General features: G+C 40.1%; 1 protein-coding gene across 1 annotated transcript in view; it reads left to right on the top strand.

The window, feature by feature from the left end:
* The window catches only part of ehd2.S (EH domain containing 2 S homeolog), a 30,780-nt gene extending 6,540 nt beyond the window's left edge, over positions 1-24,240 (top strand). The window contains 3 exon segments of the mRNA NM_001089067.1: positions 13,872-14,284; positions 22,281-22,445; positions 22,679-24,240. Of these exon segments, the coding sequence (NP_001082536.1) occupies positions 13,872-14,284; positions 22,281-22,445; positions 22,679-23,215 (1,115 nt within the window). The 3' untranslated portion in view covers positions 23,216-24,240.
* Positions 24,241-26,060: the final 1,820 nt, after the last annotated feature.

Here is a 26,060-nt window from a genome sequence, read left to right as displayed (position 1 = left end):
GGGTACTCAGCGGCAGCTTTTGTACTGGTTTCAGGTTATTCTAATGCCATGGAGGTATTTGCATAGTTAAATGGTCTTACAGGAAGCTGAGATTGGTTGAGGTCATTTTTTGGAAGGACCGGTCAATGTTAGGGGTCAAGTTGTGCTTAGAACATAAAATCTTATCCGGTGTGTTTCAAGAGGGGAAGGGCATGGGGGCAGCAGGATTCAGCGCCCATTATCTGATCCAAATATAATACTCTCTTGTTTATAAAAATGTCCATTCTTATTAGGAGCTACTGCATCTTTGCCTTTGGCACTTTGCCTTCTGGCTCTGTTCTGTAAACTTCAGGGAGGTGAGAGGGTGGGTTGTTCTCTTCAGGAGTTATGTTATCCCTTTGTCACCAGGCAATGTGAGACAACATGCACAGCTTTTTACAGACAAAGGGGAACTTTCACTGCAATATCAATCAGTACCTTCATAAAGAATTATTGCAACAAAAAGTAAGTAAGGATGGAACACATGCAACAACACATACAAACAACATGCATAGCCTACAACACACAGAACAATACACAAGCTCGGCAATACCGAGCACATCCACTGCAACAAAGAATAACACGCCAGCACTATAATCACAAATGTATCACAGATGCACAAACCATAAATGAACATTATGGGGCAAATTCACTAAAGGGCGAAGTGACTAAAGCTGCTGAAAATTCACTAGCGAAGGAGATAGACTCTAGCGCTACTTCGCACTCTAACGCGAATTTTCGCTCTGGCGAATGGACGTAACTACGCAAATTCACTAAGATGCGGATTTTACTGAATGTTACCTCTTGCGCCAGACTTGCCTTCGCCACCTCAGACCAGGCCAAGTGCAATAGAGTAGATAGGAGTTCCTCAAAAAATAGTTGAAAATTTTTCTAAGTCCCAAAAAACGCTGGCGTCTTTTCAGTTTTTCAGGGTGTTAGGCTGCAAAAGAGTGTAATTTTTTTTTAGGGTACCCGGCTTCCCCCCTACATTTCCTAACATATGGCACATAAACTATACACTGGGCTCATGTGTAGGGCAATATAACAACTTTATTTTATTTTAATAAGGTTCCCTGGGCTTGTGTAGTGTAATGTTTTTGCTGCTACATATACATCCATTGTAATTTAACTTCCCGCCGTATGCAAATTAGGCAACGCTAGCGCAACTTCACTTTGCTTGCCGAATTAACGCTAGTGTTCAGCGCCCTGGAGGCAACTTTGCATTTTAGTAAATAAGCGTTGTCCTGGTGAATTTTCTCTGGCGGAGTGTTGCGATTTGAGTGAAGCCGAATTTTGGGAGGTTAGTGAATTTGCCCCGTAGAGTAAATAACTACAACATACAACAAGATGCAATATAGACACACGCAGGATGCTGCCTAAACCTTAAACCTAGATCCTTATTTCTTCCACCCCTGTACCACAAAGAACCTCTCACCCCTCAACTGCCACATCCTTGCATTTATATTGGATATTTACCAAGGAGAACCCAATAACAGAGTTGTGTACGAAGCCGAGAATGGTAAGGGGTGGGGGAGGGGATATATGGGGAAGCCTTTTCCTACTTAATCACACACCCTGTCTGAGTCTACATTTCATGCTGTGTGTTTATACTTCCTCACGTGCCATAGTATAAAAGCTCAAAATCCGAAATGCATTGTGAATGTGGTTTTATAAGATTTAACAAGCATATTATATCATTTTGCACATATATCTTTCAAGAATGCATGCATGGATTTTGTGGCTTGTTTTTCAAAAGTACATGTAATTTGGTGTGTGTAAATTCAAGGCAACGCCCAGCCTAAAGTAGTGGAAAACCAGCTGTTATGCAAGTAAAACTGATTGTTTTATCAGAGTCCAATAGACAGAAATGTTTTTTGCAAGAAATATACAAGCGAAGCTGAGGAGGATAAGGCAATCGAGATTTGTGAGATTGTTTTTTATATCTTTGTCTGTTTGCAAGAAAACAAGAATACATTTTAGCTCTTAATCCTCTGCCCTGACCTGGCTATATTCAATAGGTAAAATAGATTTGCTCCAAAAGAATCAAACTCTAGGGGGTGATTTATCAAGGTTCACATTTGAATTTTTACACAAAAACTCACAAATTCGAACGATATTTACAAAAACTCAAATGTCCTGGTATTTGTTAAGCAAAAAAAAATTATGAATGTAAAAAATCAGTATCTGAAAGCTGGCGAGTTCATGTAGAAGTCAATGGGGTTTGTCTTAGGCAAAATTCAAGGCATTTTTTTTAAATTCAAGTTTAAAGGGATTCTGTCGTGATTTTTATGGTGTCATTTTTATTTCTAAATTACACTATTTACACTGCAAATAATTCACTCTACAAGTTTATTCCTGAACCAGTACATTTTTTAAAATTTATAATACTGGTGTGTAGGTGCATCTCAGGTCATTTTGCCTGGTCATGTGATTTCAGAAAGAGCCAGCACTTTAGGATGGAACTGCTTTCTGGCAGGCTGTTGTTTCTCCTACTCAATGTAACTGAATGTGTCGCAGTGGGACCTGGATTGCTGTTCTTAGATCTACCAGGCAACTGTTATCTTGTGTTAGCAAGCTTCCCATTGTTCTGCTGAGGGGGGAGGGGTGATATTAGTCCAACTTGCAGTACAGCAGTAAAGAGTGACTGAAGTTTATCAGAGCACAAGTCACATGACTGGGAGACGCTGGGAAACTGACAATATGTCTAGCCCCATGTCAGATTTCAAAATTAAATATAAAAATGTTGCTCTTTGGAGAAGTGTATTTCAGTGCAGAATTCTTCTGGAGCAGCACTATTAACTTTTGAATAAAACTTGTTTTCCTATGGCAGTATCCCTTTAAATTCAAGTTTTCAAGCCTAAATTTGAGTTTTCAAGCTTTTTAACTACAAATTCAAATTTTTTTTTACCCTAGAAACTCAAAAAATTTGAGGTCTTCAAAGCAGAAAAATACTCAAAACCTCCCAAATTAGATTTTTTTTTTTTATAAATAGTCTCTATCTGTTTTTTAATGATCTGCACCTGAACTTACCCACTCTAAAAATGTTAACTGCAACTTGCTCAGATTTGTGAAAAAAAATGCACTGGCAATTCTATTCATTGTGAGGCCCAATTATGGCAGGTGCACATGAAGCACTGCTTTATGGGTAAAAAAACAAGATGATTTGCACACTGTGTGGTAAGTAAATATCCCTTATTATTGCAAGTTTTGTTAGGGACCATTACTAGTGATGGGCGAATTTTGTTTAGAAAAATTAGCGAAATGCAGTGAAGTCAATGGGTGCCAAAATTATTTTGAAGCGCGTCGATTTAGACGGGCGCGACAATTTTTATACGCGTGCCTATTTAGTCCAAATGCATTAAAGTCAATGGGCGTCTGAATAATTTTGACGCGCGACAATTTTTATTCTTGCGACTATACTGATGCTTGCCCACATTTTTGGATTTTTCACCGGTGAATTTTTGTGGCAGTTTTGTGAATTTATTTGCCTGTGGTGAAACAACAGAAATTCGCCGCAAATTGGCGCCTGGCGAATTTATTCTCCCATCACTAACCATTACACATGGGTCAGTTTGATTGCAGTTGCGCTCCATGTACCCTCTACCCCCTGACTCTCTCTGAAAGTCAATCTAAGAGTGATTATTTGTATCTGTACTGCTGTACATTGTATCTCTATCACAAAGTCTGTGTAACATTACACTGTAGTGTGGTAAAACTACACAACACCATATTCTTGCTAGGGGATAGTGATGGGCGAATTTGCGCCATTTCGCTTCGCCAAAAAATTTGCGAATTTCACGCGAAATGGCGAAAAATTCACGAAACGGCGCCGGCGACTCGGTTTTGACGCCGGCGTTTCGCGAATTTATTCGCTGGCGGCGAATCGCGCAAATTCGACGCGAATTCGCACCTGGCGAATAAATTCGCCCATCACTACTAGGGGACAGTAGAGCAGTATTCAGTTGTGGTGATTAGTGACTTGGCAGGATACAAGAAAGAACGAGTGCTAATTCCGTTTCCAGCAGTGACCCTGTCCAAACACCACACTGTTTCTGTACATGTATCATGAGATTCAGTTTGGGTAACACACATTTAGCACTGCTAATTCCTATAAATAGGAGAGAAAACTAAAGAGAAAATTCAGGCCAAGTTGGGCTGGGGTGGGACAAAGGATTCATTCAACATTGGAGCTGGGAGAGAAGAGATTTGGCACTGCATGTTCTTCCCTGTGGCAGCTCACAGCTGTCTCTCACAAGATTAGAGCGCAGCCAACTTGGAGGGGGCAGTCAGATTTTTTCTTCCACCTCTTACTGCCATTTTACTCTGGTTGCCTGCAAAACCATTTCATCAATACTTCCATTTTGCAGACATGAATATAGCTATTGCTAATTATAACAGCAGGACACTGGAGACAATTTACATCATTTACACCAGCAGTGTTGGACTGGCCCACCGGGATACCAGGAAAAGTCCCGGTGGGCCCAGGTGTCAGTGGAACCTCATGCTGCTAAACTTTTGGCCTATTTCATGGCCATTCCCTATTTCTATGAGAACAAAGAGGCTAAATAGATGGAAAAATAGAGTATAGTATGTAAAGAAAAGAGACAAGGAAAATAAAGGTTGAGTGAGGAGAGTGGGCTCCTGGTCTAAGATTAATTGATGGGCTCCTGGTGTCCCAGTCCGACACTGCACACCAGTCTATAGGATCTCACAATCTAAGATCCAGCTAACCTGCCTGTATTCTTTAGCAGTATGAGAGGAAACCAGATTACCCAGAGGAAAGTCACTCAGTTTCTTATTGAAACCCTGGCTGCCTCTCTTTCCTGTATAACAATAATCCACAATGTACCTTTGCCTCTTTCTGTCTCCTCTGAGCACTTTATGTATCCTGACTCTTTATTCTCTGCCTGTACCCTATTTTCTCTGCCCGCAGCCTGTGTTCTTTCCTTGTACCCCAATTCCTAGTTCTGTTGTAGCCTCCTTTGCCTGTGCTGTTAACCCCTACCTCCACTATCTTCCGTGCCTCCGTGTTACCGACTGTCTGGTCACTAGCTTGCTACCTTCTTTATTTGTACAATACAGGTGTGGGATCAGTTATCCAGAAACCCATTATCTGGAAAGCTCAGAATTACGGAAATGTTGTCTCCCACCTGTTTTATCCAAATTTTTTAAAATGATTTACTTTTTCTCTGTAATAATAAAACAGTACCATGTACATGATCCAAACTATAATTAATCCTTATTGGAAGCAGAAGCAGCCCGTTTGGTTTCTTTAATATTTACGTGATTTTCTAGTAGGCAGATTTATCAAGGGTCGAAATTCGACGTTTTTTGACCTTCGAAATTCTAATAAAAAGAGACCAACCAAAATTTATTAAAAAAAACATTTTGCCGGTGAACAGGCTGTATTCGATCGTTAGAATCGAAGTAAGATCAAATTTGAGTCAACGTATTTTCAAAAAAACTTTTCAAAAACATTTTCAAAGTCCACCAATTGACTCCATATAGGTTCTAGCAGGTCCCCCATAGGCTAAAACAGAAATTCGGCAGGTTTTAGATGGAGAATGGTCAAGTTGAAGTTTTAAAGAGACAGTACATGATAAATTTTGATATTCGATAATTGAATTTGGACTATTCCCTAGTCAAAAATAGCTTGAAATTTGAATTTTTTTACTTTGAATTTTCACTTTGACCCTTGATAAATCTGCCCCTTGAAGTATGAATATCTAAAATAAAGAAAGATCCATTATCTGGAAAGCCCCAGGTCCTGAGTATTCTGGATAACAGGTCCAATACCTTTCTGTAAACCTCATTTTTTACACTATCCCCTACCTTCATTTTTTATACACTAACAACCTGACTCTGTGCCACCTTGCATGTTTGTAAACTCAATCTTTTCCTCTGTTTTCCAGTGGCCCTCTGCCTCTGTGCTACCGCTCCTGTTTATACAGCATCTCTGTGCATCACTTCCCTGCCTGAACATTGCTGTCCCTAGAGGATTGCTATCTATATGTATTTTTGAATAATAGCCTCGGTATGTTCTCACAAAGAGACCCAAAAGCCTGTTTTTCTCATTAGACTCCGGAACAGCTAGAAATGTTAGCTCCCTTTGTTTTGTAGGGACTGCCCCTTCCTATAAAATAATGAACACAGAGCTCAACATCCTCTATTTTCCCTATGCAGTTTAGTTATTCATTCAAAGGTATCATGTAAGATTGTAGATAAAAATAATGTGTCACAACGCAGTGATAGGGAACAGCCATCTGGGGTGGTGGCTGCATGTAGCTGAATGCTGCAGTTTAAGTGAAAAAGAGAGTTAATTGTTCTATATATTGTGTATTAAAACACGGTAAAGGGAGGCCTGGATTTGAGGAAAGGCCACCTAGGCCTGGGCCTAGGGCGGCAGGATTTTAGAGAGGAGGCATCAGGGGTGCTCCACCAATGAGGCGAGTTGTTCCACTCGCCTCAGGCGGCAGCGCACCCCTGGTTAACAGAGGCGGCAAAAATGCCGCTCCTGGTAAATAAGAGCCGAATTTCCGGTTTTCAACCCGGAAATTCGTCTCTTCTAGTGCAGAGAGTGCAATTGCGCTCTCTGCACTAGCGTCGTGCAGCGCCCCGACCCCCTCCTGCGCAGAAAATGTGAGCACCGTGGCAATGGAAGGCCGTCTCAGGCGGCATAAAGGCGCGGATCGGCGCTGGGCGGCATGCTGCCCAAACACACCCACGTTGGTTCAAAAACATTGGGGATGCGGAAGAAATACAATCTCCATGAAAATTTGCACGAATAAAGGGGAGGGGACAGGGGCGACGAACGGCAGTGGGCCTAGGGGCGCCCGCTATGTAAATCCGGCCCTGGGTAAAGGTATGGGACTTGTTTTCAAAAATGTTTGGGACCTGGGGTGTTCCAGATAACGGAGCTTTCTGTAATTTGGATCTTCATACCTTCAGTCTACTAGAAAATCATGTAAACATTAAATAAACCCAATAGGCTGGTTTTTGCTCCCAATAAGGATTAATTATATCTTAGTTGGGATCAAGTACAAGTTACTGTTTTATTATTACAGAGAAAAAGGCTATAATTTAAAAAAAAATTGGATATTATAATGGAGTCTACGGGAGATGGCCTTTCGGTAATTCGTAACTTTCTGGATAACGGGTTTCCGGATAATAGATCCTATACCTGTATTATGTAGTAGCAAACTATCACTCTAATGCCCTGACATTGCGGGGGAGTGAGTTTGGTTTGGTTCATCATGGAATGTATGGGGAAGGCGTGAAGGATTCCTTAGAGCTGGCTCTGATCAGCACAGACTGGTACTGTAGTTCCCGACTCCAGCAGATTCCTCCATTGTTACATCATTAATTAGAACCATTTCACTGAGCACCAAAAATACTTTATTATTTCTACATCTGACCATATATTGTCCTTAGGGATGCAGCGAATCCAGGATTCGGTTCGGGATTCAGTCAGGATTTGGGCTTTTTCAGCAGGATTCGGATTCGGCCGAACAGAATCCGAATCCTACTTTGCATATGCAAATTAGGGACAGGGAGGGAAATCATGTGACTTATTGTCACAAAACAAGGAATTAAAAAATGTTTTCCCCTTCCCACCCCTAATTTGCATATGCAAATTAGGATTCATTTCGGTATTCGGCTGAATATTTTGCCAAGGATTCGGGGGTTCGGCCGAATCCAAAATAGTGGATCCCTAATTGTCATCCTGTAAAGTACTCTGAAGCAGCTCTGGTTTTTAGTGATGGGCGAATTTGTCCCATTTTGCTTCGCCGGAAAAATTCACGAAATGCGAATTTTGATGCCCGCGTCAATTTTCCCTCTCGTGTCAATTTTGATGCCGGCGTTAAAGTCAATGCGCGTCCAAATAATGTTGACGCGTGATGGTTTTGACGTGAGTGACTTTTCTGACGCGTGTTCCGAAAATTTTTGACACTGGCGAATTTTCGCGCCAGTTTTGCAGAAATTCACGCCTCTCTAATTTATTCGCCCCCATCACTACTGGTTTTATTCTGTAGGGTTTTCATATCTTGCAGTGAATCTTTTTATGGTCTGTCAATGTCATTTTTTGTCTCTAAAAGAGGAGGTGCAGCAAGTGCCTGATATGGTACTTTTGCCATGAGATTATATATATATATATATATGCTCCCTTTCCTCTCCCTGGGTTTTTGCCTTCTCTCTAGTCTATCCTGGGCTTCAGGCTACATTGTGAACAGCAAACACATTGACTCAGTTAAAAATCACCAAAAAAGGCAACTAGCTCCATGACATATTTGGAAACTTTGAGTCCTAGGGAGAGGTGGAAAGAAAGGGGAGGTTAGGGGGAGAAGAGGAACATTGTTGTTGGCAAGGAAACAAAATAATGTAGGAACGGAATCACATCCCCAATGTAAAATAAATTTTTTCCACTAATGAATATTTTCCTTATCTCTCCATACCAGAGGGTGCAGCCATGCTAGGGGCAAATCTAGGGCACAAAGGGGGTCAGGCAAGTGTTCGGTACAGAGTGAGACTCTTGTACAGTGTGAAAAATCTTATGAATCTGCTGCTTTCTCAGAAAATGAAAACCTCCTTTAAGCAGAGTTTAGAAGTGAGTTCGGACAATTTCATGGCAATATGAAATCAATCATTTTGTTATTAGAAGCTTTCCCCCTTGCACTTGTCACTTCCAGCTTTTTTATTTCCATAGTAAACAAATTCTTCCTGAAGTAAACAATGCAAGGAAATATGCTACGCCATCCTGCGAACCAAAGTGGAAAATGTCATATTTTATTAGACTTCAAATCCAGCAATGTGTACATAATAATTAGCGATGGGTGAATTTATTCGCTAGGCGAGAATTCGTGGCGAAAATTTGCCTGCGTCAAAAAAGAATGGAAGTTGGCGTCCGTTTTTTTAAACGCTGGCGCATTTTCACTAGCGTAAAAAAAAAAAAACAGATGCCGGCGCCAAAAATGGACACCGGAGTCAAAAACGAGACGCCAGCGAATTTTCTCGAATTTTTTGCCATTTTGCGGGAAATTAGAATAATATATTGTCCACACCTTTAAAGCTTTCAGTCACATTTTCCTAGTTTACTGTTGCTGGACGAGCCCTGATGAAAAGCAGTCAGGCAAGAGTAATTACACCGTGAGTCATAGAAAATGATGTTGCTATGGTTTAATCATATCTGAGGGAAAAAAACATATTCTGTTACTCATTAACAGGACGGCTGGCTGTAACTGGTCTTTTTGCTAAGTAACATTTTTGATCTGCAGTTCTGCAGTTAGGAAAGAGCCATAAGTAGATTTATATAGCACAATGGAAAATAAAATAATCAAGGTTCTCAGTCAGTTGGCTTTCTTGTATCAGGGCCACAGGCCCCTAGCAAAAGGCAAAGTAAAATATTTACAAAAAGAGCAAAGAACAAATTAAGAACACAGTTACATACATAGAAAAGTACATGTAAAAGTGAACTTTCTTTCTAAGACTTCTTTTCATATCATCTGCCTTCAGCTGTTCATTAAGGTGGCCATAGACGCAAAGATCTGCTCGTTTGGCGACATCTTTCATACATAGTAACATACATAGTAACATAGTAAGTAAGGTTGAAAAAAGACACATGTCCATCGAGTTCAACCTTTTTTTTTTTTTGTTTATTAACTACCTATCTGCCAGTTGATCCAGAGGAAGGCAAAAAACCCATCTGAAGCCTCTCCAATTTGCCTCAGAGGGGGAAAAATTTCCTTCCTGACTCCAAAATGGCAATCGGACTAGTCCCTGGACCAACTTGGACTATGAGCTATCTCCCATAACCCTGTATTCCCTCACTTGCTAAAAAGCCATCCAACCCCTTCTTAAAGCTATCTAATGTATCAGCCTGTACCACTGATTCAGGGAGAGAATTCCACATCTTCACAGCTCTCACTGTAAAAAACCCCTTCCGAATATTTAGGCGGAACCTCTTTTCTTCTAATCGGAATGGGTGACCTTGTGTCAGCTGGAAAGACCTACTGGTAAATAAATCATTAGAGAGATTGTTATATGATCCCCTTATATATTTATACATAGTTATCATATCACCCCTTAAGCGCCTCTTCTCCAGCGTGAACATCCCCAATTTGGCCAGTCTTTCCTCATAGCTAAGATTTTCAATACCTTTTACCAGCTTAGTTGCCCTTCTCTGTACCCTCTCTAATACAATAATGTCCTGTTTGAGTGATGGAGACTAAAACTGTACGGCATATTCTAGATGGGGCCTTACAAGTGCTCTATACAGTGGAAGAATGACCCCCTCTGGAAGAATGACCCCCTCCTCCCGTGACCCCCTCCTCCCGTGACTCTAATACAGCTCAAGACCTTATTTGCCCTTGATGCTGCTGACTGGCATTGCTTGCTACAGCCAAGTTTATCATCTACAAGGACTCCAAGGTCCTTTTCCATAATGGATTTGCCTAGTGCAGTCCCATTAAGGGTATAAGTGGCTTGGATATTTTTACATCCCAGGTGCATGACTTTACATTTATCAACATTGAATCTCATTTGCCACTTAGCTGCCCAGATTGCCAGTTTGTCAAGATCCTGTTGCAAGGATGTCACATCCTGGATGGAATTAATTGGGCTGGATAATTTTGTGTCATCTGCAAACACTGATACATTACTTACAACACCCTCCCCTAAGTCATTAATGAACAAGTTAAATAAAAGTGGACCCAATACTGAGCCCTGGGGGACCCCACTAAGAACCTTACTCCAAGTAGAGAATGTCCCATTAACAACCACCCTCTGTACCCGATCCTGTAGCCAGTTTCCTATCCATGTGCAAACGACTTCATTAAGCCCAGCAGACCTTAGTTTAGAAAGCAGTCGTTTGTGGGGCACGGTATCAAACGCTTTGGTAAAATCCAAATAGATCACATCTACTGCCCCCCCACTATCCAGAATCTTACTTACCACATCATAAAATGCAATCAAATTCGTCTGACATGACCTATCCTTCATAAAGCCATGCTGATTGTTGCTCATAATGCCATTCATTAGGACAAAATTTTGAATGTGATCCCTTAACAAGCCTTCAAATAATTTGCCCACCACAGATGTCAAGCTTACTGGCCTATAATTGCCAGGCTGAGATCGTAATCCCTTTTTAAATATTGGAATAACATCAGCTTTTCTCCAATCCATAGGCACCATACCAGATGACAGTGAATCTGAGAAAATCAGAAATAAGGGCTGGTCTAAAACTGAACTAAGCTCTCTTAGAACCCGGGGGTGTATGCCATCAGGCCCTGGAGCCTTGTTTACATTAATTTGTATTAAAGCTTTTGAATCATATCCTGAGTCAGCCACTGACTAGATTGAGCTGAACCATTCGTGCAGTTATTAAGTGAGCCTGTGAACCCAGACTCCTCTATTGTATACACTGAAGAAAAGAACTGATTTAACACATTTGCCTTATCTGTATCTGTTACAACCATACTGGTACCATTATTTAATGGAGCAACACTCTCAACCTGCATCTTTTTACTATTAATATATTTAAAAAACTTTTTAGGGTTAGTTTTCACCTCCACCGCAATTAACTCTTCATTTCTTTTCTTAGCCTTCCGGATTGCTGATTTACAACATTTATTACAGTGTTTATATTCATTAAATGCAGCTTCTGTCCCTACAGATTTGTAGTTTTTAAATGCCTTTCTCTTCTTTCCCATTTACTTCTTTACTTCTGTATTAAGCCACGCAGGATGATTCTTAGAGCTTCTACATTTACTCCTTAAGGGAATAAATTGAGAACAGTAATGATTTAATATCATTTTAAAGGACAACCATTTCTGTTCTGTGTTTTTAGCTGAAAACCTAATGCCCCAATCAATGCTCTGTAGGGCAGCCCTCAAGGCACTAAAATTAGCTTTGGCAAAATTCATGGTTTTTGTTGCCCCAGTATATTTTTGTTTTTTGCACCAGACATTAAAAGATATAACATTATGGTCACTATTACCCAGGGGTTCAATGACTTGCACATTTGCTATAAGTTCTGGGTCATTTGAGATCACTAAATCAAGAATAGCATTTTTTCTGGTAGGCTACTCAACAACCTGTGCTAAAAAATTGTCGTGCAATAAGTTTATAAACTTGTTCCCATTAACTGATCTAGCAGTACCGTTGCTCCAGTCAATATCTGGGTAATTAAAATCCCCCATTATCATTACTTTACCTAAACTAGCAGCCTTTTCTATTTGCATTAGGAGCTTTGTCTCTTCCTCCTCACTTACATTAGGGGGTCTATAGCATACGCCTACAATTAATTTGCTGGATTCTTTACAATTGGTTAAGAACTCCACCCATACGACTTCTGCCCCCTCATTTTCTAACATAAACTCCTCCTTTATATGAGCTTTTAAATCCTGCCTAACATACAGACATACCCCTCCTCCTTTTCTATTGCCTCTGTCCCTCCGAAACAAAGTATAGCCACTGATATTTACTGCCCAGTCATGCGACTCATTCAGCCATGTTTCGGCCACACCAATCACATCATATTTTCCTTCCATCACCAGCAGCTCCAGCTCTCCCATTTTACCAGTCAGACTTCTTGCATTTGTAAACACACATTTAATACTGGCACCATATTGAACATATGACATGTGGTCCTCCCTATCCTTAACAGTATCCCTAGCCAAATCTCCTCCCCCATTTTCCCTTTCTTTGCCCACTATCTCATCTAACCTGTCTACCACTGAATCTTTTACTGAACCCTCCCCCCCACACCTAGTTTAAAATCTCCTCCAACCCTCTAGCCATCTTCTCTCCCAAAACAGCTGCCCCATCATCATTGAGGTGCAGCCCATCCCTAGCAAAGAGCCTGTAGCCGACTGAAAAATCAGCCCAGTTCTCCAAAAACCCAAAACCCTCCTCCCTACACTTTCCCCGATATGCCATTAACGAGCATGGCTATATCGGGCCAAACGGCCGAACAATCCGATTACGATGTGCCGTGGGCTCCGGCGGGATCGGTCGGGTCAAAATCAAACCTGACCGATCGACCAAACGACCGATCTCCGCCGGACGAAAGATGTCGGCACACTCCACATACGATCCGAAAATCGTACGAATCCTCGATTCGTACGATACGAACTGTGTGTCTATGGCCACCTACTCTTACCACTCCCTATAGCTTAATGTTGTTATTATCTGACCATTGCTTGGATCAGTTTGCCCCCCCCCTCATACAACATATATAGTAGGGGCTGATTTTTGCCCAAACATCTCCATACATACTGCATGCCCATCTGGATGCTTCAAACACAGGCCAGTCAACTAATAGTGGGCTTAAGGGAGATCTTTTCCCAAAAACAGTTTTTAAAGTAATTCCTATGTATTAAACATTTGCAGTGAATTTTAAGTTGTTATTTGTAATTGCTTGTATTTGTTAATCATTTTCATGTTTTTTTGTTCTGAAGCAAGGTAGAAGTAACTAGTCTCGCTACCTGTCTGTTAATCAGTTGGCTTTTTTGTTACATGTTTTTAAGGGCAGAGACACACGTGGAGATTCGGGGAGATTAGTCGCCCGGCGACAAATCACCTGTTCTTCGCGCGACTAATCTCCCCGAACTGCCTCACTAGGAAACTTCGGAAAAAGAAGTGCTCCGAGTGCAATCCATCGGGGAGGCAGTTCGGGGAGATTAGACACCTGAAGAAGAGGCGATTTGTGGCCAGGCGACTAATCTCCCCGAATCTCCACTTGTGTCTCTACTATTGGGTGGTCGCCGTTTGGTGGTATCTAGAACTATTTCTGAAGATAGGTTGGATTCTTGATCTTAGGACATTGACTTCCTCTTGTCCCCATTTTTCCTCCCCAGGTTATGACTTTGCTGCAGTCCTTCAGTGGTTTGCTGAAAGGGTGGATCGTATCATCCTTCTCTTTGATGCCCACAAACTGGAGATCTCTGATGAGTTCTCTGAAGCCATTCGAGCCCTAAAGGGCAACGAGGACAAGATTCGTGTGGTCCTGAACAAAGCTGACATGGTGGACACTCAACAGCTCATGCGTGTCTATGGTGCCCTGATGTGGTCTTTGGGCAAAGTTTTTAATACTCCTGAAGTTCTAAGAGTTTTTATTGGTTCGTTCTGGTCAGAGCCCCTAATGATCTCTGACAACAGGGGATTATTTGAACTAGAAGAACAGGACCTTTTCCAGGACATACAGAATCTACCCAGGAACTCTGCTTTGCGTAAACTTAATGACTTGGTTAAAAGAGCTCGACTTGTAAGGGTAAGCATCTCTCACTTTAACGAATAATAACTCCCACCTAAGACTAAAGTGTAGCAATTGCCTAGAAAATTGCCTGTAAAATAATTACAGCTTATAGTGCAGTCCCTTTTAGGTTCATATCATAGTAATGAGAAGTTACGTATGTATTGGATAGACCTTCCTAGGGCAGGACTATTACTACATGGGTGCAAGAACTGTTATTGGACCTAGGTGCCAGGACCTGAGGAAGATCAAAAATGTGATCCTCTTAAACAAAATTGTATTATGGTGCTTTATATGGACAGTTAAATGGGTTGTTTACCTTTGAGGTAACTTTTAGGGGCAGATTTATCAAGGGTCGAAGTGAGATCGAGGGAATTTTCGAAGTTAAAAAATTTGAAATTCGAAGTAATTTTTGGATTCTTCGACCATTGAATAGGCTACTACGACTTCAACCTTCGATTCGAAGTAAAATCGTCGAGCTATTCGACCATTCGATAATCGAAGTACTGTCTCTTTAAAAAAAACTTCGACTTCAATACTTTGCCAACTTAAACCTGCCGAAGTGCTATGTTAGCCTATGGGGACCTTCCAGAGCATATTTCTAAATTTTTTGTATTCGAACGAAAATCGTACGATCGTACGATAAAATCGTTTGAATCGTACGATTCAAAATACGATCAGAGTACGATCGTACGATGCAAAAAATCATACGAATTCAACTTCGAATTTCGTAGTATTCAATTCGATGGTCGAATTTCGAAATATTTTCCACTTCGAAATTCGACCCTTGATAAATCTGCCCCTTAGTATGATGTAGAGTAAAATTCTGCAATTGGTTTTCATTTTTTATTACTTGCGGTTTTTGAGTTATTTAGCTTTTTATTCAGAAGCTCTCCATTCTGCTATTTCAGCAATCTGGTTGCTAGGGTCCAAGTTACCCTAGTAACCATGCATTGATTTGAATAAGAGACTGGAATATAAATAGGAGAGGGACTGAATAGAAAGATGATTAATAAAAAGTAGCAATAACAATAAATCTGTAGCCTTACAGAGCATTTGTTTTTAGATGGGGTCAGTGACCCCCATTTGAAAGCTGGAAGGAGTCAGAAGAAAAAGGCAAATAGTTAAAAAACTATACAAAATTAATAATGAAGACCAATTGAAAAGCTGCTTAGAATTGGCCATTCTAGAACATACTAAAAGTTAATTTGAAGGTGAACCACCCCTTTAAGACATACTGTCCATTCTCGTCATTAGATTTTACATAAGTTTACAAAAGTTAAGTTGGAGAAGTGCAGGAATAGGACTCCAATAATAAGTAGAGGTAGGAAGTAAATATGCAACCTCCTTGCTGGGTGTAAGTATATATAGTGAATAAAGTACCCCCTCTTGTAAAATATAAGGATATTATTAGTTACCGAGGAGTTTCATGACCATATAAAAACACGAGGCCGAAGGCCGAGTGTTTTTATACAGGTCATGGAACTCCGAGGTAACTTCTAATATCCTTATATTTTACAACTGGGGGTACTTTATTTATTATAATACACAAATTTTAGTGAGTCATGTGACAGAAATGACATCACTACTCACCGTTTATAACTGATGACATCACTACTCACCGTTTATAAGGATATAATTTACAGGATATTCATGGCTTTTGTGTATTATAAACATATATAAGCAGAGTAACCGAAGTAACACAAATACACAACCGACACAGAGGAGGATGTGGTGATGACCCCTTCCTAGGGAGAACATATACTCTGGTCAAAATGAGCTGATATTTTAATATGGTATATACAAAAGGTTTTGCAGGTTTTTATATTGACATTTATATTAGAAGCCTTTAGGGATGCACCGAATCCATTATTTTGGATTTGGCTGAACCTCCGAATCCTTCGCAAAAGATTCGGCCGAATACCGAACCGAATCCGAAGGAAGGGGAAAACATTTTTTTGCTTCCTTGTTTTGTAACAAAAAGTCATGCGATTTCCATCCCTGTCCCTAATTTGCATATTCGGTTTGGCCAGGCAGAAGGATTCATCCGAATCCTGCTGAAAAAGGATGAATTCTGGCCGAATCCCGAACCGAATCCTGGATTCGTCCATCGATTCGTTTTCCGAAGTCGCCGAAGTTGCCTCAAACTGGGCGTTTTGGGGAGATTTAGTCGCCTGATGACTAATCGCCTCGTCTTTGCAGCGACCAATCTCCCTAAACACCTTCCCTCACTCTGCGCTGGCTAAAATTAAAAATCGCCGGCGCTAATCACATATATTCGTTTCCCGAAGTCGCCTCAAACTTCGGACGATTTTGGAAAACGAATCGCTGTGTGTGATTAGCGCCGGCAATTTTTCATTTTAGCCAGCGCAGAGTGAGGGAAGGCAATTGAGGAGATTGATCGCCGGAAAAGACGAGGCGACTAAATCTCCCCAAAATGCCCAGTGTGACCTTACCCTTAATGAAACTCAGGGATTCTGCTCAGCAGGGACAAAAATAACAAATGTATCAACTAAATGTATCAATTTAGAACAGTCAAAGAGTCAGCGACCCCCTCCCCTCCCATAGCTGCTTTAGAAGGTGAAAAATTTGACTTTACACTTCAATATTAGAAAAACCATCACAAATAGAAAATAGAAAGTCGTTGGAAAAAGTCTTTATTTCTGGTGAACTGTCTGAAACCTACTGTATTGAAAAAAAGTGTTTGAAGGTGAGCAATACATGATTTTCAAGAAGGCTTAAGGTATGAAGAGCCTAATTACAGAAAGATCCGTTATCTGGAAAACCCCAGGCCCCAAGCATTCTGGATAACAGGTCCCTCTATATTTAAAAGCACACAAAAAATGATGTGTAGGGGTTAAATGATCATTGGCTGGTGTTCTGGGGATTTGCTTCTAACTCTCTTTGGCAGCAGAGCTGGGAAAGTGTTGTGTGACAGAGCCAGCACATTCCATGTAGTTTACTCATAGCACAGACACATATACACTCACAGAGAAGGAGAGCAGACACTGAGGGAAGAAATACGAGAAAGGAAGAGAAGCATGACACAAAGACTTTTTTTTTTGTAGTTAAAATAAATAAAATTACAGCTCTAAACACAAATAGAAGGTAGAAGAAGAAAGTGTTGCGGCACAATTGGCTGTAAGTTATTACGGCTGAGGGACCTCTCATCTCTAACACAGAAGGAGCCATTGTATTTTTAAGGACACACATTGGCTGGATATGAATAAATGGGCCATAGTTTAATACCCAGTAAAATGCCACGTCTGTTGGTCAGTAGAACTGGCAGATCTTCTTCAAAGCCTCCAGGGAATCCAGGATACAGACTGAACCAAAAGGGAGTAAAGGTTTCTGAAACCACCTCTCCTACCACCAATGTAACATTTTTTGTATGCTTTTAAAGCCAGGGGGACCGCATGAAGAAAGTATAAATCCAAGAGCTGTCTATATTTGAAGACAAGGCACTAATGCAGCAATGAAAAATACCTTACAAAGCCCTCAACCCCCCAATTTTTAATGATGTTTCATAAGTCCCAGTGTGGCAGTAAAGCAGCACTGAATGAAAACTTAAGGGCATGAAAGAATGAAATTGGCCATATACGGGCAGATTTAAGCTGCCGATTCAGATCCTTTAGATTGATTCTGTAGCTTATCTGCCATGTATGGACCCATCCCCCCTGATCGATATCTCCCCTGATCGATATCTTGATTTTTCTGTCGGATTGAGGACCTCATTGACTCACTCATTGAGTCCTTGCTCTATCTTTTCCTATACCCATCATAGTTATGCAAGGTTGGCATATCGGGGGGAAATATCTTACAGTGTATAGCTAGCGATGGGCGAATTTGTCCCGAAAAATGAGTGCATTTTCCGCGAAGTGGTGAAAAATTCGTGAAACGCATTGGGTGTCAAAATTATTGACGCGCGGCAATTGTGACGCCCGCGACAATTTTCATACGCATGCCTATCTTGGTCAAATGCATTAAAGTCAATGGGCATCCGATTAACTTTGACGCACGACAATGTTTATGCGCGCGACTATTCTGCCGCATGCCCAAATCTTTCCGATGTGGCAGATTTTTTTCTACGTCGAACTTTCACCGCAGTTTCACAAATGTATTCGCCGGCAGTGAAACGTGGAAATTCCCCATGAATTTGCACCTGGCGAATTTATTCACCCATCACTATGTATAGCCATCTTTAGGGTTCTTACTGACGAGCGTTTTTACCTGCGCACCCCTGCGTTCCGTTTTTCTGCATTCAGCCGCAGGGGAGCGCAGGAATAGACGCATTCGTTTTTTCCAATGGGGCTGTACTCACTCAGGCGCGTGTAGGCGCCGAACGCAGGAAAAATGCAGCATATTGCGTCTCAACCTGCATTCGGAGCCTACACGCGCCTGTGTGAGTTTTAGATGTAATGTAATGATACATTTTAGAGTGTTTTTGTATAGCAATTCAAATGTCCCAGACCTCACAGTATATTGGGGTTCCGTGTATCGCCTACATGTGTGTCTAATTAAACTGGGGGACGTGGAAACATTATGATCTCCTTATCTCTTCCTGACACCTTCTCTGGCCTCCCCTTGGAAGAGTGAGAGATTTCCTTACAAAAGGGAGGGAGCAATAAATCCTCCTGCAGTAGGAAAGTATATTATTTGCGGTAGTACTACTCCTGTATTCTGTGTTGAATGCAGAAAACCACAGAAAAATATAATTTTAGATTGTATTTGGGTATTATATGCCACTAACCTCAGTGTCAAATGTAATGTAATGTCATTGCAGCACTTGGCACAACCGGAACTCTTTAATTACTGGATCCCTAACATTCCGTTCCCTAGCAAAGGCTTTCAGATTCCCCAGCAACATATACAACACTACAGAAAAAAAACTTTAGAAAATTAGGTTTATTTTAAGGGGCAGATTTACTAAGGAGTGAAGTGACTAACGCTATGGACTTTTCGCCATCGTTGCCACCCGCAGGGACATCGGCAATTTACAGGCGCAGGTGGAAATTCGCTAGCGAAACAGACCGTTCACACCATTCACACTTTTCGCTCTGGCGAACGGACGTTACTCAGCAAATTTACTAAAATGCGGATTTTACTGAACGTTACCTCTTTCACCAGAGTTGCCTTTGCCACCTCAAACCAGGCGAAGTGCTTAAAAGCAGCTAGATCTTCCTCAATCTTATGTCACTTACATCATATCCTGTGAGCCGAAAATGCATCAAAATTCTAAAAACGCAGGTTTCTGTTTTCATCGTGATATTGCTTGCAAATATCCTAACAAACTTTTTTTGGAGAACCATTTTTTTCCAGACGTTTCCTAACATTCATTTTACAAATGTAGAGCATTATATTAACTCTATTGTCTTTATTAAGTTTCCCTGGACATGTGTTTTTAAAAAGTCGATTTGTAAGTGTTTACACCAACATTTAACATAAAGACGTCCATACAACTTTAAATTTTCCGCCCTGTGCAAATTGACCTGAGCGTAAGATCACTAGCGGATTTTCGTTAGGCAGAACTGAACGGTAGCGCATCTTCGATTTGAAATGCTCGCACTGCCGAAGTAACGCTAGCGAAAAGTCATCAGCGCTAGGTGCCCAGGATGAAACTCCGCATATTAGTGAATTGGCGTAGTCTGAGCACATTTGCGCCTGGCGAAGTGTTGTGATTGGTGTGAAACGGACACTGGCAAAAATTTGCCGGTTAGTGAATCTGCCCCTAAGACTTCAGTGTTGTCCCATCTAAAAATTTGACAGATATCTAAGTGGTAGTGATGGGCGAATAAATTCGCCTGGCACAAATTTGCGGCGAATTTCCAAATTTCGACACCAGCGAATAAATTTGTGAATCTCCCGTGAAAATTCGCCGGTGAAAATTCGTCGGCATCAATTTCCGATTTTCACTATGTTTTTCGTGAAAACCTTCAAATTTCTCGATTTTTTCGTGAAATCCTTCAAATTTCACAATTTTTTAATGAAATCCTTAACTTTTTAACGATTTTTGAGTTAAATCCTTCAAATTTCATGATTTATTAGTGAAAACCTTCAAATTTCAAAATTTTTGAGTGAAACGTCCGATTTTCAAGATTTTTTTGTGAAAACCTTCAAATTTCACAAATTTTTCGTGAAATCCTTCAAATTTCACAATTTTTGAATGAAAGCCTTCAAATTTCACTATTTTTTTGTGAAAACCTTCAAATTTCACGATTTTTGAGTGAAACGTCCGATTTTCAAGACTTTTTTGTGAAAACCTTCAAATTTCTAGAATTTTGAGTGAAATCCTTAAAATTTCCCAATTTTTGCGTGGAACCCTTCTAATTTCACAAATTTTGTGTGAAAACGTCCGATTTGCAAGATTTTTTCGGGAACTTTCTGATTTCATGATTTTTCGCAAATTTTTCGGCGAAGCGAAACGGGATAAATTCGCCCATCACTACTAAGGTGTTGTACAGTATAAAGAAACAAGATTGCACCAAATTTTCAAATTCCACTGTACAGTTAAGGTGGCCACACATGATAAGCTAATACCTATTTCTTCAGCATGTGAAAAGCTTTGCATAAATATCAGGACTCTCGAGATTTGTCTCATTCTTACCGTGCCTCAAAAGCAACTTTATGGAGTAAATTTTAAAACCTGTAAGTTCTATAAACAGGATACATATTTATTGCCATGTTCAGTCCTTTTTGGCAACAGAGATGTAAACATGCAGTAGACATTTATGGTATTATGATGTTAGTGGCCCCAAAGGAAACATTAGGGTTTCCTGTCTCCCTTGAAGTGCTGGACCCCTCACACTCCTATCCACCCCCCTCTCGCTGCTGCCCCTCCCTATCTATTGATGTTTAGGGCTCTTAAGTGTATCTACCAGTTCTGGAAAGTTTCCATGGCATCCTTGGGAGGAAAAGGGCAGGATGCTATTAGAGAAAATGACGTATGGGGAGAGAAGAGACACTTCCAGTGGCAATGTCAGACCATCACACTCTCTACATTGAAAATGAAATAATGACCCAATAATGTGTTCAGGGACTATGTATTAGTGGTAAAGTAGAGGGGCTTTTGCTTAACAGATTCTTAGCCAAGTTAATTTTGCCCATCGACTGAAAAAATTATTTGTAGCCACTATGAAAGTAAATAAATGGAGACTGAGCAGTGAATTCTTTTTCTCTGCAGCCAGGGAAAAGTAGACCATGCTCAATGTATACAATAATTGTATATAGATAAGATCTATATATAGAGGAATGCAACTAATTGACATTACTGATTGGCAAATTCCCAAGAAATTCCCAGAGACTCCTTAACCATCTGAAGAACATGAATAGACAGAGATTCCCAGCAGTTAGAGTAAAGGAATTTTGAGGTCCATATGTGTGTGCATTCCACTACATCACACACAGTGCATGAAACAAACAAAAAAAGAAAGGAATACTGCTGGTGCGAGGACAAATCCTATCACACCAAATGAATAACATCTACAAACATAAAAGTCTCAATACACTTTGTGGCAGATTTATCAATGGTCAAAGTGAAAATTTGAATTAAAAAATTAAATTTTCGAGCTAGTTTTTGGTGTACTCGAATACTGCAAAATTCTATTAGAATTTTAAAAAAAATGACTATTCAAATATCGAAATTTATCATGACTGTCTCTTTAAAACGTAGACTTCGACCATTCGCCATCTAAAACCTGACGAATTGCTGTTTTAGCCTATGGGGGACCTCCTAGAACCTAGAATTTGGAGTCATTTGGGGGATTTTGAAAAATCTAATTTTTATAGGGCAAATTCTTTGATTCGAATTCGATCGAATGCGGTAAAACTTAGATTGTTCACCCGAAGTTAAATTCGATATCCAATAAACCCGTTGTATAAACTTATTCACTAGCAATATTAAAGTGGAATATTGTGGAGAATGTTTTTCACCCTTTGACAAATATGACCCTTTTATACCCTTTTATAAATAATGTGTTGAATCCATAGTGTTATGATTATTTTTTTTTGTCTGCAGGTCCACGCTCACATCATAAGTTACTTGAAGAAGGAGATGCCATCAGTCTTTGGCAAAGATAACAAAAAGAAGCAGCTTATTAACAAGCTCCCTGTTATTTTTGCCAAGATACAGCTGGAGCACCACATTTCACCTGGAGATTTCCCAGACTGTGCCAAAATGCAGGTAATTTGATTTTTCCATACTTTCCTTCTTTCTCTTGTTCTTTTTTTATTGTTTTGGCTGATTTCAAGATATTGAATCAAGTACACTTTTAAAATTAAATTTAAATATCTTCTGACAGTTGTTAAAATTGTTAACCCTGACCAGCTGTTTGGAAACATTATTAAATCAAAAGCAAAATGTTTAGCTCATTGCTCAATGTAAGCTATGGATTTTTTTTTCTTATCTTCTAACAGGAGCAACTGGCAATTCATGACTTCAAGAAATTTCATGCCTTAAAGCCTCATATAATTGATGCTTTGGATGAGATGTTGACAGTTGACATTGCAAAACTAATGCCACTGCTTCGTCAGGAAGACCTGGAAACCTGTGATAATGTGGTGCAAGGAGGGGCTTTTGATGGTACCCATAATGGTCCTTTCATAGAGGGTTCCACTGATGAGATCTTTGATGGTCTAGATGATGAAGATTGGATGGTTACCAAGGATAAACCTAAATATGATGAGATATTCTTTAATTTAGCCCCAACTGATGGAAAACTCACTGGCACCAAGGCCAAAAACTGGATGGTAACTACTAAGCTGCCCAATTCCGTGCTGGGCAAGATCTGGAAACTCTCTGATGTTGATCGTGATGGCATGCTGGATGATGAAGAGTTTGCCCTTGCAAGTCATTTGATTGAAGTTAAATTGGAAGGTCATGGGCTACCACCCGAGCTGCCAAGACACCTGATCCCACCCTCAAAAAGAAGACAGAAAGGTTCTGCTGAATAAATTCATCGAATTATACTGCAAGATGTGAACATCGGATTCTTACGCCCTGGCCATCCTTACATGTCATGTGAACAGGGACGTTTGCTCTATAAATTACTAACAAAATCAACATAGCTTCACCTGTATTACTGCTTAAATATTATAAAACACTTTGGTCCAGCTTAAATTTATAAACTTATCATTCCACTGGAAAAATCACTGAGGCTACCTACCAATTTCAACACCAGCTGAGATAAAGACATTGGCTTCCAAAGTTCATGTATAGCTAAGGCTATCAACTAACCTTATTGAAAAAGAACAAACCTGCTTCCTTTGCATGCCTCTTAAAAAACACAATGTCTGTAAGGTTGGGCAACTCTTTGCTGTTTTTGATTTCTTTGTTTGCTGATTTTATGTCATATTATTCATAATACATTTTTCAGAGTTTGCTGTTGACACTCTATCTAGTTTCAATCATTTCTGCAGGATTTCCAACAGTCCATTTTGCTTATTGTTTTATCTTTCTGTATTTTGTATACATCAAACATATACTATATAAGGAAATTCGGTCACTGGCCATATTTTGTCAGAATTCCCACCAAAACTTAAATTTCTTGGGAAGGGTCATGTCTGTTCTGTTTTGAAGGTTCAAATCTGTCTCAGAAGAAATCTATCCCAATGAAAGCAAATATAATTTGGTGTCCTCAAACAAGCCACGTGGTGGTGTGTGTGTTTGTGTGTGTAGTTGTGTTTAAATATCCATGCGAGTTGACTTGTAGTTTTTTTGAAGGTCCTTCACCCAAGCCATAGCTTTATAAAACCAAATAACTGAGTGGTTGGTAAGTATGTGAACCTATATAGACATATAATATAAATTTTTTTGCAGTGGAGTCTTGTCTGAGCAAGAGCCTTATCTGCAGGTTAATATGTGACTACTATATACAACTGGTGCTTCAAATGTTGCTTGTGATGTTTATATACAAAAAATACTCAATTTAAATAATATCAATAAAGTATCTTCTGCTGGGGCCAGAGCTTACAATCTATTCAAGTTCTTCGACTTACTGTTAATTCAGTGTTCTGTACATGGGAACATGGAAATGGTCATTTACCACTGGACTAATGTTTTTGTTTAGAGTGATGTTAAAGCATTCTGCATAAAAAAAAAAGTCTTAAAAATCTAAAATAACATATTCTGAGCATTAGCATAGAGCCTTAGGGACAAATTCACTATGCGCCGAACGCTAGCGTCAATTCGCTAGCGTTGGCCATTTGCGTTACTTCGCAAATTCACTAAAGGACGTAACTTCGCTAGCGTAACTTCGCACCCTTACGCCTGGCGAATTTGCGCAACGGACGTAACTACGCAAATTCACTAACGCGCGCATTGTTCTGAACGCTACCTTTTACGCTAGACTTCCTTCGCCACCTCAGACCAGGCAAAGCCAATATAGTAGATTTCTTCAAAAAAAGTTAACATTTTTTCTAAGTCCCAAAAAACGCTGGCAAATTTTTTTGGGGCTCCCCTCCTTCCCCCCCTACATTTCCTAACTCATGGCAACTTAACTATACAGTGGGCACATGTGTAGGGCAAAATAAAAATGTTATTTGATGTTTTGAAGGTTTCCCAGGCATTTGTAGTGCTGCTACATATTCCTCCATTGAAATTTGAATTTGGCGCCGTATGCAAATTAACCATCGATAACGTAACTTCGCTTCACTTAGCGAATCAACGCTAGCGCAACTTCACAACCTTACGCTACCCCTGAGTGCAACTTCGAATTTTAGTGAATTTGCTAAGCGCTGGCGAAACTACGCCTGGCGAAGTGCGGCGAATTTACGCCTGGCGCAACTACGAATCTTAGTGATTTTGCCCCTTAGGGTGTTATTTACCCACATAGCATGTGGTAGGGGCTCTTCTGATTCATCAAGTCTAGCTAAGGTTAAAATTTGCCTTAGATCTATTAACCCATACCAATAAGTTGTTTAATTTTCAACAGGAGGTCAGTATTGTTACATATTGTTATGGGTTACTAGCACTGCGGCAAATGGAGCAGATACCTATTTTTAGAACCTTGTATCTATGATATACAAATATGTCTAAATGTGGCTAACATGTGACTCAGCCTGGCTTGTATGCATTGACACTGTGTCTAAGGAAGTCATAATACCAGAATCATCAGTCACTTTCTGTGCCTTCATCTGATCTGTATATTTATAAACTATGCACCAAATTCACTATTTTGGGATTCGTCTACATTGTCATTTGGCCAAATACTGAACAGAACCATAATTTGCATATGCAGATTAGGACAAAGAGAACCCCGCACACAGCATTTTTCAACTTCCTTGTTTGTTTGATGAAAAGGCACATGATTTTTACATGATAAGGATTTGGTTTGGCCAGGTACTTGGATTCGGCCGAATCCAAATCCTGCTGAAAAAGGCTAAATCCTGGCAGAATCCCAAACCAAATCCTAGATTCGTGCATTCCTAATATAAATATATCCCAGTCATGTTGAACATTTTTTTCATAGATTGGGTAGATTACTCAGCAACACTTATGCAGTCCTGAACTTATTAGAATCCTGCTGAAAAAGGCCAAATCCTGGCAGAATCCCAAACTAATTCCTGGATTCATGCATCCCTAATATAAACATATCACAGAACAGTTTTTTCATAGATTGGGTAAATTACTCAGCAACACTTATGCAGTCCTGAGCTAGAACTACAAAACAAACAAGGGAAAGTTGTGCTCACCACTAATTTTTAAAACCATTAGGTGGGGGTGCAATGAGGGTGCGACCACAGAATACATATAGTCAAATACAAGAGTCCTCTGCACTCAACCCATTATCAATATATT

This window comes from Xenopus laevis, chromosome 8S, assembly GCF_017654675.1.
Source record: "Xenopus laevis strain J_2021 chromosome 8S, Xenopus_laevis_v10.1, whole genome shotgun sequence".
Lineage (NCBI taxonomy): Eukaryota > Metazoa > Chordata > Amphibia > Anura > Pipidae > Xenopus > Xenopus laevis.
Note: the sequence above shows the minus strand (reverse complement) of the source record. Positions and strands in the feature narration are given on the sequence as shown.